The sequence below is a fragment of the Diabrotica virgifera genome, chromosome 8, assembly GCF_917563875.1.
Source record: "Diabrotica virgifera virgifera chromosome 8, PGI_DIABVI_V3a".
In the NCBI taxonomy this organism is placed as follows: Eukaryota; Metazoa; Arthropoda; class Insecta; order Coleoptera; family Chrysomelidae; genus Diabrotica; species Diabrotica virgifera.
This window is the reverse complement of record NC_065450.1, coordinates 134,740,833-134,753,867: the sequence shown is the minus strand read 5'-3', so window position 1 is coordinate 134,753,867 and position 13,035 is coordinate 134,740,833. Positions and strand designations below refer to the sequence as shown.

The window sequence follows — 13,035 nt, the reverse complement described above, 5'->3', positions numbered from 1 at the left end:
CATGCTGTAAAAATTGTGAGGTGAAAAGCTTCGGTTCCTGGCCTATATCGAAGCAAATGAAAAACTAAGTAAATAGAAAAACAAAAAAGAAACAGGAAGCGGAAAAACTATACAGGGTGTTTCATTAATAATTGAAAATATTTTAACTGTATATTCCTAGGCTCAAAATATTACGGTTTAACCCAAATTTCTAGTCCGAAAATTCCTCCTAAAGGAGCTAAAGCTCTTTGAAGATGGCGTCTTTTAATTAGTTTTTTTAATACCCCTAAACGCTTCTATTTAGAAAGTTCACCTATTTATCTTCCAGAGATAAATCGATTCCATAAATTGCGAATTTTTGGTACCGGTCATAGGCGTCCCTTTTGGGTCATTACGTCAACGGTAATTTTATCGCATAACTTTTTGTCCTTAACTTTTAAGCATTTTTGACACTGAATTATTAAACTGTAAGATATTCTAGTACTAAAAAGCCCTCTTGCTTTAAGTCGGAAGAGACACCGTTTTCTAGAAAAATCGACAAAAATTTGTCGTTTTTTGAATTTGAACAAAATTTGAAAATATTTTTTTAATACATACACCTATTTTAAAGTCTTTAAAAGCAATTTGCCATTCTTTTCGTATCAAACGTCGCTTTTCTACGATTCGTTGTGAAATAAAGAGATTATCAACACAGAACCTCCCGGATTTGAAACTATTTTGGTCTTTATTTATTTTTAGTGCCATTGCCTGTAGTTGCAATTACTTATTACTGCTGCAACGTAACAAGGGGAACATCTATAAACCACGTCGTAATTTTTTTTTTACTTTTTACTACTTTTTACGACTTTTTAATACCCTCCTCGTCGTAAAGCGTCGTTTACAGTCGAGGCCCCCCTCATGTCGACGTTGCAATTGCAACTCATGACTCCCTTTTCATTAATTTTTTAAAAAATTCAATGCTATTTTTGGAATTAACTACGGAATCCAGGCCGTAGAAGAATGTCGTAGATGCGGAATTTGAGAGAGTGGTTTGGCTGCACCACTAATGAACTTTTTAGGTCAGCTGTAAACAAAGTCAGGGTAGCCTTGATGATTTCCAATCTCCGATAGGAGTGGCACAAGAAGAAGAAGATAAAACTATATTTACGAATATATCATAACGAGAATAATTAAATTATATTTATAGAGACAATAGCGACGAATTGAAATACACCAAACCACGTCGGATGTGTACTCATTAGAGATGTTGAAAAAGTATGTATTCGTTGCAAAGTACTCGTTACGAATACCGAAAGTAACGATTACTATACAGAGAGGCAAATCGTTACTTTAATTACTCTGATTACTTCGTACTTATCGTATCAGAGCGAGTAACGACTATAGCGATATGCTTTAATTACTATTTTTGCTAATTTTATTTTCTTACAGTCTGCCGTTTATTTCGCTGGATACTGTCATTTTTTCTGGCTCGTGATTGATACTTTCGTGAAGCTCGTTTCAATCTGTCTATGGAAATTGTTGTTTCTTTTCCCTTTACACGTACGACAAAAGTCTTGTCCCCTCGTTTGACTACAGGAAAAGGATCGTGATATGGGTTTTCTAAGCTACTTTTGATTGTATCACGGCGGACGAAAACGTGAGAGGTGGTTTTCATGTCTTTGAAAATAAAGATGCTTTTGGGTCCATGATACGACGGTTGCTTAGGACGGAGATTTTCGAAATGGTTTCGAAGCGTTTCTAAGTAAATTTGAGCACTATCGTCGGTGTTTCTTTGCGACGAAAACAATAGTTCACCTGGCAAACACAATGGTTCTCCGTACACGAGTTCGGCGGCTGAAGTACCTAAATCTTCTATCCACGCTGCTCGTATGCCCAGTAACACTGAAGGTAGTCTTTCGGTCCATCGGATATTTTCATGACATCGAATCGCTGCTTTTAACTGTCGATGAAACCTTTCTACCATACCATTTGCTTGAGGAGGATAGGCGGTTGTCCTTAAATGGGTAGTTCAAGTTAATTTGCAGATTGATTTGAAGAGATGCGATTCGAATTGTCGGCCTTGATCTGTTGTGATGCACTTGGGAGTGCCGAAACGAGCTATCCAACCAGAAAAAAAAAAAGAATTTGTGTGTACTTTGTACACACGTAAGAAGTTATACTTCTATTATATGATTTCAACGAAATAATTTGAATGCTTACCACTTTCCAAAAATAAAAAAAAGAATAGGAATGGTCCGGATTTGAACCCAAACCTCTCGATCTCTAGCCTAATGCTATACCAATAACGCTACGAGCTTTCTGTTTTTATAGTCTCGGACATAATGACAATTCACGGTAACAAACAGACGAAGTGAAGTATAATAAATATAAATGTTTTAATAATACTTATTTTACTCCCGAGGAAGACTAGTCCAAAGACACAAAAATTATAATAAACATATTTACTAAAAACACTAATATATTCTTTTCATACCTTGTTTTCCACTGATATATTTATACAATACATAACTTAAAAGATTTAGCAACTAACGACATACTGTCTGTGTGCGCATGCGCGCAGAATAATGAAAATTCACTCCCAATCGCGCCTAAAGAAGTATAACTTCAAAAATGTTCTGGCTACTGTGTCTGCTTCTTGATTAGGCATCGGGAAAGCTTCTCGCCAACGTGTGAAACGGTCGACGCATGTTAGACAGTATATGTTCCCTTCTGAAATCGACATCACTATAATGTCTATGTGGACATGTTTGAATCGGCTGGAAGGTGGTAGAAAACTTCCAGTAGGTGAAACAATGTGGCGCAATATTTTCGATTTTTGGCACTGTAGACACGCTCGAGTCCATTTTCTCACATCTGATTTAATGGATATCCAGGCATATTGCTGTGTGATCATCTTCACAGAACTGTTGATTCCGGAATGTACTAGGTTATGCATGGTGCGAAAAATTGCCATTCGAAGTGGTTTCGGTACAAATGGTCTGGCTGTAGATGTTGATATGTCACAATACAAACTCACGTTTTGTTCGGAATAGCGTATTTTCTTCATTTGCAGTGATGTTTTCTCACTTAAGAAAGTTTGCAGTTCTGGATCAGTTTCTTGTGCGAGAGCTAAGTCCATGATGTCGATACGACTATTGTATCTACTTTGATTACTTCGTACCAATCGTATCAGAGCGAGTAACGACTATTGTATCTACAACCAGTACACTTGATTACTTTCTACCAATCGTATCCCAGCGAGTAACGAACGGGACCGGTATTTTACGATTGTTATCGAATATCATTATCGGTACGAAGCGTTTTAAGGGTGTGAGGGTGAGGACTGAGAAATACGATTCTCGATATGATTACCGGTACTCAAATACAAAAGTAACAAAGGTAATCATAGTACCTAATCAAATCATTTTTATCCCTTAAACAGATCGGTGAAGAAACATATACTGAGAAATACGATTCTCGATATGATTACCGGTACTCAAATACAAAAGTAACAAAAGTAATCATAGTGATCAAAGTAACGAATACTGTAAATGATTACTTTATACAAAAGTAACGATTTGTAACGAATACTCGAAAGTAACTATAATAATCAACATCACTAGCACTAGCACTCATACCCCCGTTCTTCGTGTGATATACCATCGTAATAAGCAAAGTCCGGCCTCCCTCTTCTCAACGACGCCGACGCCGACGTACTTTATGGATGTTCCCCAAGAACATCGAAGTCTAAAGTCGTCTTCGAAATTTACATTTTACTTTCATAATTAATTTGTTAGGATGTTTCTTACTTTCGAAAGTGCCTTAATAAACTTTATTGAGTACACAATATCTCCAATAATTGGTTTTAGATTGAAATAGAAATGGAGGTATTTTTATTTTTAAAATAAACAAGTTTCGTGTATGAAACTTCCTTATTTACTATCTTCTCAGAAATGTCCGAATCGTGTTTATTTAATACGAATATTTGACATAATTTGCACAAGAACGAATCTTCAATACCTTTAAGAAACCAATTCAGTAAGGCCGATTCTGCATCCATACATTTCTTAGGATGTCAGCTACAGATAATTGATGAAAGTTATTTTTATTCAACCACCGCAAATTCTCTATAAGTGGTGTGGGCATGGATATACGGTTACAATATGTTTTGGTGAGGGTTTTTTTCTTTTTTATACCACCGCCCTTGTTGTGTACAGCGTACGTGGTTACAGCGAGCGTATACAGTTTATTATAAAATTATTAGAAAAACTTTTAATATGTTAGAAAAATCTTAATCAAGGCAAAAGTGGTGTATATTTGTAATTTGCAGATTAAGTAAATTGAGCAACGATTCAACTGACCATCTGTAAAACTTATTGTACCTACATAGGTTGATATTTTGGACAGCTTGGCTATTAGTGCACCCTATGTACCCCACAGCTGAATCTTATACTTATGGGTCACAGTCTTGCCATTCAACACTGTTGTTTTCTTTATTTGTTTCATAATTTCAATCAATGTTAAATGTACATACAAGAACAATAGAATAATTTTATAAGAACGTTTACTTCTCCGTCATTACACCAGGTAGAATGACAAATGAGGTGTCAAATGAAAAAAAACTTTACTTTATTGGTGTTTCAAAACTCTTTTTAATTTATTATAATCATTCATCTGTTTGATTTATCTATTTATCTACTTTTTTATAACGATTAAAATTAACTTCGATTTAAAAACATTTACACAGTTTATCTTCATTGACCTCTTTTATTTATCAGTTGATCTTCTTTTTTATAACAATTTTAAGGTAACTTTGATTTAAAATGCTTATTTTGAGCTTTTTGTATTAAAAAAACTTTACTTTATTGGTGTTTCAAAACTATTATTTAATTTATTATAATCATTTATCTACTTTTTATAATTAACATCCCTCTTTTGAGCTGGTTGTAAAAAACAAGTAATTGGACTTCGTCCTATTAGACGATGTCGTAATTGGACAACTAAGTCCAAGGTTTTCACCCAAAGTAATCAAAAGTAGAACTGGAAGTCGATATTTGAACCCTTCCTGTAACTTTGCGTCGATTGATATACAATTTTACTAATTTTGGGTCATCTTTACTAAACTTTGGGTCATAATTGGTTAAACAGAAATGACTTCAAAATCTAAATTAAAGATTCATTCAAACTCGACTTTTCAATACGTTTCGATTAATGTGTTACATGTATTTCTGCGACTATAATATGGCACTTCCGGTTAGAATTTTTTAACCGGAAATGATATAAAAACCAAAATTCTACATTTGTTCTCATCTTGGTAAGGCACGTCGAATGATATATCGCTTATACTATTTCGGTGACTTTAAACAGTACTTACGGTTGCAAATCTAAAACCGGAAGTCCGATGTCAAATTTCTCATCTTTTGGCATTCTACCTTGTATAGTGACGGAGGAGTTATATTCGCGGTCTGACGGCCAGACGGACAGACAGCCTAGGTCAAATTTCTCACCTTTAGTACCAACCTTGGTTTATAAGCTTTCATTTGTCACCTCATTTGTTATTCTACCTGGTATAGTGACGAAGCAATTATATTCGCGGTCAGACGGACAGCCTAGGTCAAATTTCTCACCTTTAGCACCATCCTTGGATTATAAGCTTTCATTTGACACCTCATTTGTCATTCTACCTGCTATAGTGACAGAGGAGTTATATTCGCGGTCGGACGGACAAGTGGACAGACAGTATATGTCAAACTTCTCACCTTTAGTACCATCCTTGGATTATAAGCTTTCATTTGACACCTTCTTTGTTATTCTACCTGGTATAGTGACTAAGGAATTATATTCGCGGTCGGACGGACAGACGGAGACACAGTCTATGACAAACTTCTCACCTTTAGTACCATCCTTGGATTATAAGCTTTCATTTGACACCTCATTTGTTGTTCTACCTGGTATAATGACGAAGGACGGACACACAGCCTAGGTTAAATTTCTCACCTTTAGTACCATCCTTGAATTATAAGCTTTCATTTGACACCTCATTTGTCATTCTACCTGGTATAATGACGGAGGAGTTGAGTTTACAAACAGACAGACAAGACGGACGTGGATAATTCAACGTTTTCACATTTTTTCAAAATTAGTGAAAACAACAACATAATAAACTTTACTTAACTGGTGTTTCAAAACTACTTATTTTTTACACATTATACAATATTACAAGGTTCCTAGCAAGTTAAACTTCACAATAATTTAAAATAATCAAGTAAAAACCTATCTATACATAACATATTAGAACATACCAAAAATACACAAATGATATATTTCACACACAAATATAATATCACAAAAAATTGTAATGTGATAGTATGAAAAATAGAGGATACGGCAACGGTGTTACATGTCATGCTCGGATCCAATGCCAAAATCTACACAGACATAATTAGGGTGCACTAATAACCAAGCTGTCCCAGTCTTCTATCTTCTCCTCGGTTTCCCTCTACCTCTCCTTCCATCAACTTCTAACAGCTCTAACGTGACCAAACCATTGCAGTTGTTGTTCTTGAATCTTTGTTGAGACTTTAGTCATCCCGGCTGTTCCATAATCAAGTTGTTCCTGATAGTGTCCCTTATAGTGTCACCTCCGTACACCAACGCAGGTCTCACCAGACTCTTGTATATCTTTCCTTTCAGCTCTTGCCCGATTTTTTAGGGGTACAACAGGGTAGCCCGCTCATTCGCTTCCAGTTAAACCAGCCGTATCCTGTGGGCAATTTCTCGATATAGTGTCCCATTTTCCGTTATGTAGGAGCCAAGGTATTTAAATACTCCTACTCGTCCTAAGTTTTTCCAAAGCAGTTCTATAATACAACCATTCCGGGTCCTACGCCCTACCAACCACATAATACTCCATTTTCGACCTGCTAACCTTAAGTCCTTCCTCTTCGATAGTCTTTCTTTAACTCCCCAACTTGCCTCCAACATTACTTTGCTCTCCTCTACTAACACGATATCATCAGCGAATAGCTTTGAGCAAGGAGTCTCCTCCCTTACCTTCTGTGTTAGTACATCCATAACAAGATTTACTAGGTAGGGACTCAGTGAAGACACTCGATGCAAACCAACCGTCATGAAAACTTTCGGTCAATTCGATACAAGTCCTTGCTTTGGTGTACATATTCTTCACGAGCATTATGTACTTCTCAGGAACCCATTTCTTATGTCATATCCCCATAGCTCTTGTCTAGAAACTGTGTTGTACATAGGCCTTCTCAAGATCTGTAAATACCAAAGATATATTTTCTTCTCGCCATATTTCTCTATCACATATCTTAAAACAAACACGGCATCCGTTGTTCTCCTTCGTGGCATCAACCCAAACTGTTTTTCTCCTATCGATGTATCTCTCCTTAACCTTCTGAAAGAATAAACTGCACTGTTAAATCAATAATTCAAAATCAATACAGTTATTTTAGAATCGTATTTTTTGGTACTTATTTTTGTTTATAATTTTTTTAATTTAGACAATTCTCTACTTCCTTTTGTTAACTGTATTTTGTAATGTACTGATTGTTTCTTTGTCCTAGACTAGTCTATTTTGCAATACTTTGCTAGTGACCACTTTGTCTCTACGTTCAGCTTCTTCTTTCTTCTTCTTAGTCTTGCCACTCACGTCCACATCTGAACGCAACCTCTTCAAGTCTTCCTTTCCAATGTTTTTTATTGTACGCTACTTGTAGCCAATTTGTCCCGGCAGTCCGTTTCAGATCATCTGTCCATCTCACAGGAGTTTAGAATTGTTCTGTGCCATTTGTTTAGATCGCTCCTAGCTACATGTCCAGCGTATTCCCATTTCAATTTTAATGTTTTTTGTACCACATTGGTGACTTTGGTTTTCTGTCCTATCCATGTGTTTGTTTTCCTGTCCTTAAGTGATATGCCTAGCATTGCTCTTTTTATCGCGTGTTGAGTGACTCTGAGTATATTCATATTCTTTTTTGTGATTCTCCATGTTTGTGCCCCATATGTTAATATCGGAATAATGCATGCATCAAAAACTTTAGATCTAAGATGTAGTTGAATTTGTTGATTTCTGAGTATATAGTTCAGTTTGCCGAATGCTGCCCATGCTAACTGTCTTCTTCTTTTTATTGCTTCCGTTTGAATTTTCCTATTTAGTATTGTTTTTTGTCCTAAGTATATATTTATATTCTTCAACTTTTTCTATAACTTTGCCGTTTATTATTATCACGGTTTCTTCGTCTTTCTATATTCAACCAAACTAATGTAATAGTAGGCAATTTCTAGATGGCCCATTTCCATTGGCTTTTATTTTATCGAAAAATTCTTTTTTCTTTGGTATTTTATGGTCGATTATAAAATCCTGTTACTATGAAATATGAGTTTCTGACGGCTACACATTTTATGCAAAAGAGAGTGATAAAATATTTTATGTTACTAGTAACAATCTTTTGCACACCTATTGTGAGATTTTAAACAATTAGTTTTCTTTTTTTATTTAAATACTAAAAGATTGTATTAATAAACATATTTAAAAGAATGTTTTTGTTCCAGTTAAAAACAGCTGAGATGGAATGGAATCAAAACTGGAAAATACTTAACGAGAAATCTCCATCATTAGAAAACGAAATCAGCGCACACCCATCCAGACACCAAAGAATATTAAAGCAACATATCGTCCGTCTAGAAAAAACTACAAAAACCCTCAACAAGGAGAACTACTCCCTCAAATCTCGGATAATTAAGATGGACGAAGATATAAAAGCTTTACAAAAGTCGCTCAAGTGGCGAGAAAACTTGGAAACAATCCAAGCTAAAAAAGAGAAATCTGTCGAATATGAAAGTTTATCGGAGAAAATTATAAACATCACCGAAACGCAAATATCTAACTCGAACTCTATAACCAACTTAACACAACAGTTGGCCAACTTCGATAAGCTACATTTATCCATGTTAGAACTTTTGGAAAACGTCGAGACCATCGAAAACAAGGTAGATAAAACTCTGCCGGAGTTCCGAAAAGAAATATCCAAGTTGGAAGTGCAACTCTCCGAAACTTCATCAGCCGTATCGCTCGTGCGGGAAGATCAAAAAAATTCGATTGACTCTATGAAGGCGATTGGATTTTCTGTTTCGAATATGCAAGATAAAACAACGGAGGATCACGAACAACTTAAAAAAGTCCAGGAAGTTGTAACGAATTTGGTTAAATCGCATGCGGTTCAAACGTCCAAACTTCATGACCATATTCTCAAGGTAAGAAACTCTAAAGTTAAGTTAGCGTACTGTGTAGAAACTTGTTCAAGAACAACTTGCTTCTTTTTGTAACAACTCGCTTCTATTTCTGTTATTAGGTCTGGATCCCGCGTATGAAAAAAAGTTGATTAATAGCAAGCTGAAAATTTTTACTAGTTTAAGGGTGTCTAGTCGGGCAAACTTTGATGTATGGGAACACTGGAACAGGGGAAGTTTTAATTGTGGAACAGGTTAAAAATTTGGAACGTCAGACCACGAAAACTTCCCATGTATTTTGTCGGACAGAACTACCAATTGATTTGTTACCCTTTCATTAAACTCTCATGCAAAAATCAGACTGCTATTTGTCACCTGTCACAATTCCTGTCATTTGACAAGTTCTACGTGTTCCACTCATTAAAATGCCCAGTTTGTGATAAATAGCAGTCTGGTTTTTGCAGGACAGTATAATGAAAGGGTAACAAATTAATTGGAAGTTCTGTCCGACAAAATACATGGAACGTTTTCGTAGCCTGACGTTCCAAATTTTTAACCTGTTCCAGTGTTCCCATACATCAAGGTTTGTCCGACTAGACACCCTTAAGCTATTAAAAAAATTTTCAGCTTGCTATTAATCAACTTTTTTTCATACGCGGGATCCAGACCTATATGATTTAAAGTTTTTTTTGGAGTTTTTTTAAACAAATTTAATGTTTCTGGTAACTGAAATTAGGCAGGGATGTTGATTAAAAGTTTTCTTTTCCAATTATCAGTCATTCAATATTCTTTTCGGCTACCTGCGCTCTGTCAGTCTTTGTTCATCCCCATGCCACTGCAGGGCTCTGTTTTCTAACTTTTTGTAATTGAGAATTCTACTTCCAGTCTGTTCCATATTTCCTCTGTTCTTATCCTATCCTGGTAATTTGTAGATATCTCATGAGTCCAGTTCAACTGTTCTCATTTTATTTCGTATTGATGTTGTCATTGGCCATGCTTCCGCCCCATCTTCTTCTTCTTGTAGTGCCTATCCGTTTCGGATGTTGGCGACCATCATGGCAATCTGCACTTTGCACACTGCTGCTCTGAAAAGATTTGTAGTGGTTGTGTTGAACCACGTTCGTAGATTTATCAGCCAGGAAATCCTTCGCCTTCCTGGTCCTCGCTTTCCCTCTACTTTTCCCTGCAAGACCAGTTGCAACAGTCCATATCTCTCACTGTTCCTCATGATGTGACCGAGGTATTCGATTTTGGCTGTTTTTATTTTGATTAACAGCTCTTTTTCTTTTTTCATTCTCAGCAAAACACCCTCATTAGTAATGTGGTCGGTATAAGATATCTTCAGGATTAATATCCCCATATAGGGGTAATATTCACCATTCATCACTATGTACTAAAATATCCTTTTGTTTTCTTTGGTTAGAGTTTTCCATATCACTCCATAAAGTGCTTTAGTGGCTTGTTTTTTCCGTGCTATTTTCATTTCTATATCTTTCATGCAAGTACCATCTCGGCTTATTATTGAGCCTAAATACTTAAAAGTCTTACAAGTCTTAATAATCTCTTCTTGTAAACTTAAGTTCATATCTGCAAGCTCGGATCCAATACACAAGTATTCGGTATTACACATATTTGTCTTGAGTCCCCATAGCTCATATTCTTCCTTTATTCCCTTATCATATAATTCATTGTCCTCCCCGTCTTGTGCAAAAATGACTTGGACATCTGCGAAAAGTAGTGAATATAATATATTCTCTTGTACTGCTATACCCATTGGTCCACATTTTCTATACCACCTTTTTATAACCTGTCTAATATATGTTAAATAATGTAGGTGATAAACCACATCACTGTTTGAGGCCTTTTGTTGCGGTGATTGTTTTTGTTATTTAATTGCCTAACTTTATTTGCACCACTGTTTCTTTACACAGTGTTTGTGTTATATTCGCCCATTTCTTTTTAAACTGCATTCTTCTCATTGATTTCCATAGTTGTTTCCTGGGCACGCTATCGTATGCTTTCTCTAAGTCGATAAAGGTCATAGGTATTTCAATATTTTTCGCTTTGTTCATTTCTGTCACTTTTCTAATGGTGAAAATATTATCTATACATGATCTGGCTTTTTGGCGACTTATTCTTCGCTATAATGATCCATGTGTTATTCTATTTTTCTTTTATAACTGTAAAAAAGATTCTTGGTGTTGAAGGCATTACACTGATCCCTTTATACTTATTTGGTGGCCTTTTGTCACATTTTTTGAAAATGGAGGACATGTATAAAGATACAAGTCATCTGGACTCTCCCCTCCTGCTTCTATTTTATTAAAAGCCACTCGTATTAAGGATACTATCCTTGCGTCTCCGAATTTCAGCAATTCCATTTTTATGGTCCCTGATCCTGGTGATTTGTTGCTTTTGGCTTTCTTTAGTGCTTTAGTTATAGTGTCTTCTGTGATTTCAGTTTACACCGTTATTATTGTCAGAGGATCTTGTGAAATATACTTCGGTCTTTTCTCCGAAACAATAATTATAAATTATAATAAAATAAAACCTTAAAGGAAAAATTACAAAACATAAGATTTGTTCACTCTAATATAACAAAGTAAACGTTTAGTTCAATTACATAATTCACTTTATTCATAATCTTTTCTGTTTCAGGAAGAATCAAGTTCTATAAATGTAAATGCTACCAAGGCGACTATCCATTTAGTCCAAGAACTAAGATCTTTCGAAAGCGAATATAAAAACATTGTCAACAAATTACCCAGAGATTGTGGCAGTGTCGATGGTCCACCTGGGATTTACCTAATTTCCCCGGGAGAAGTTGAACCAATTTTAGCCCACTGCGAAGACGGTTGGACAACTATCCAAAAACGCTATGATGGCACTGTTAACTTTAATAGAAATTGGAATGAATACTCTACCGGATTTGGATCTGCCACTGGTAAGAATGCATAATAATCGATTACTGTTTTCAAGAAATATACTGATAGAGTTGTCTCTTTATCTTTGTAGTATATATCAGCTTTTACCAAATCAAAGATTTTTGTCTTCTGAAGTCTTGGTTATAAACAAGTTCAAAAGCAATTGCTTTCCAAATTTGGATATAACAAGTTTGCAAAACATCTAATCTATACCTAAAAATTCATATGTCATTGATATTTTTAGCACTGGATTTTGAAAATGTTGTATTGCCATTTTGTATGGAACATTTGCAAAGTTTTCGTTTCACCATCATCAGTTGGGACTACAGCTCTTCGTGAGTCTTGGTCTTCTTTAAAACATTCTTCCATCCTTCTGTGTTGGGTGTCTGTTTTCTCCATCATCTGACTCTAATCTCCCTTAAATCTTCCTGCACATCGTCCAGGTATTAGTTTGGGTCGCCCCCTCTTCCTCTATCACCCATCTTAGGTTTATTTTGATGGTTTTAACGATCATCGCAAACATCATCAATAACGAATATCACAAAAAAGTCTATAGTCTATAAAAGTCAGTATCTGCTTGTTAACTCCACCATATATAGTTCTGAATACTTTTGTTTTAAAGATTCATAACTCTTCATCTCGCGTCGTCATTGCCCATATTTCCAATCCGTAAGTGAGCACTGAGTGTATTATTTTTTTGCACTGTGTTGCTCTTGACATAATTCTCGCTTTTAGTTCCGCATATATGGCGAAGAAAAGTGCTCTTCCACCATGATAACGCACCGGCTCACACCTCCATGACCAAAGAGGTCAAATCGGGCCACGAACTGCTGCCCATCCACCGTATTCTCCAGATTTGACTCCGCGTGACTTCTTTTCTAGTAGTATATCGTACCATTTA

At 35.8% G+C, this 13,035-nt stretch overlaps 2 protein-coding genes across 3 annotated transcripts in view; one reads left to right on the top strand and one right to left on the bottom strand.

Moving 5' to 3' along the window:
* Positions 1–13,035, bottom strand: part of LOC126890384 (methyltransferase-like protein 22) — an 844,950-nt gene that overhangs the window by 753,823 nt on the left and 78,092 nt on the right. The gene's annotated exons all lie outside the window — the stretch shown is intronic.
* Positions 1–13,035, top strand: part of LOC126890382 (protein scabrous) — a 69,018-nt gene that overhangs the window by 48,910 nt on the left and 7,073 nt on the right. The window contains exons 3-4 of the mRNA XM_050659265.1: positions 8,533–9,234; positions 11,869–12,154. Of these exons, the coding sequence (XP_050515222.1) occupies positions 8,533–9,234; positions 11,869–12,154 (988 nt within the window). The remainder of the gene's footprint in view (positions 1–8,532; positions 9,235–11,868; positions 12,155–13,035) is intronic.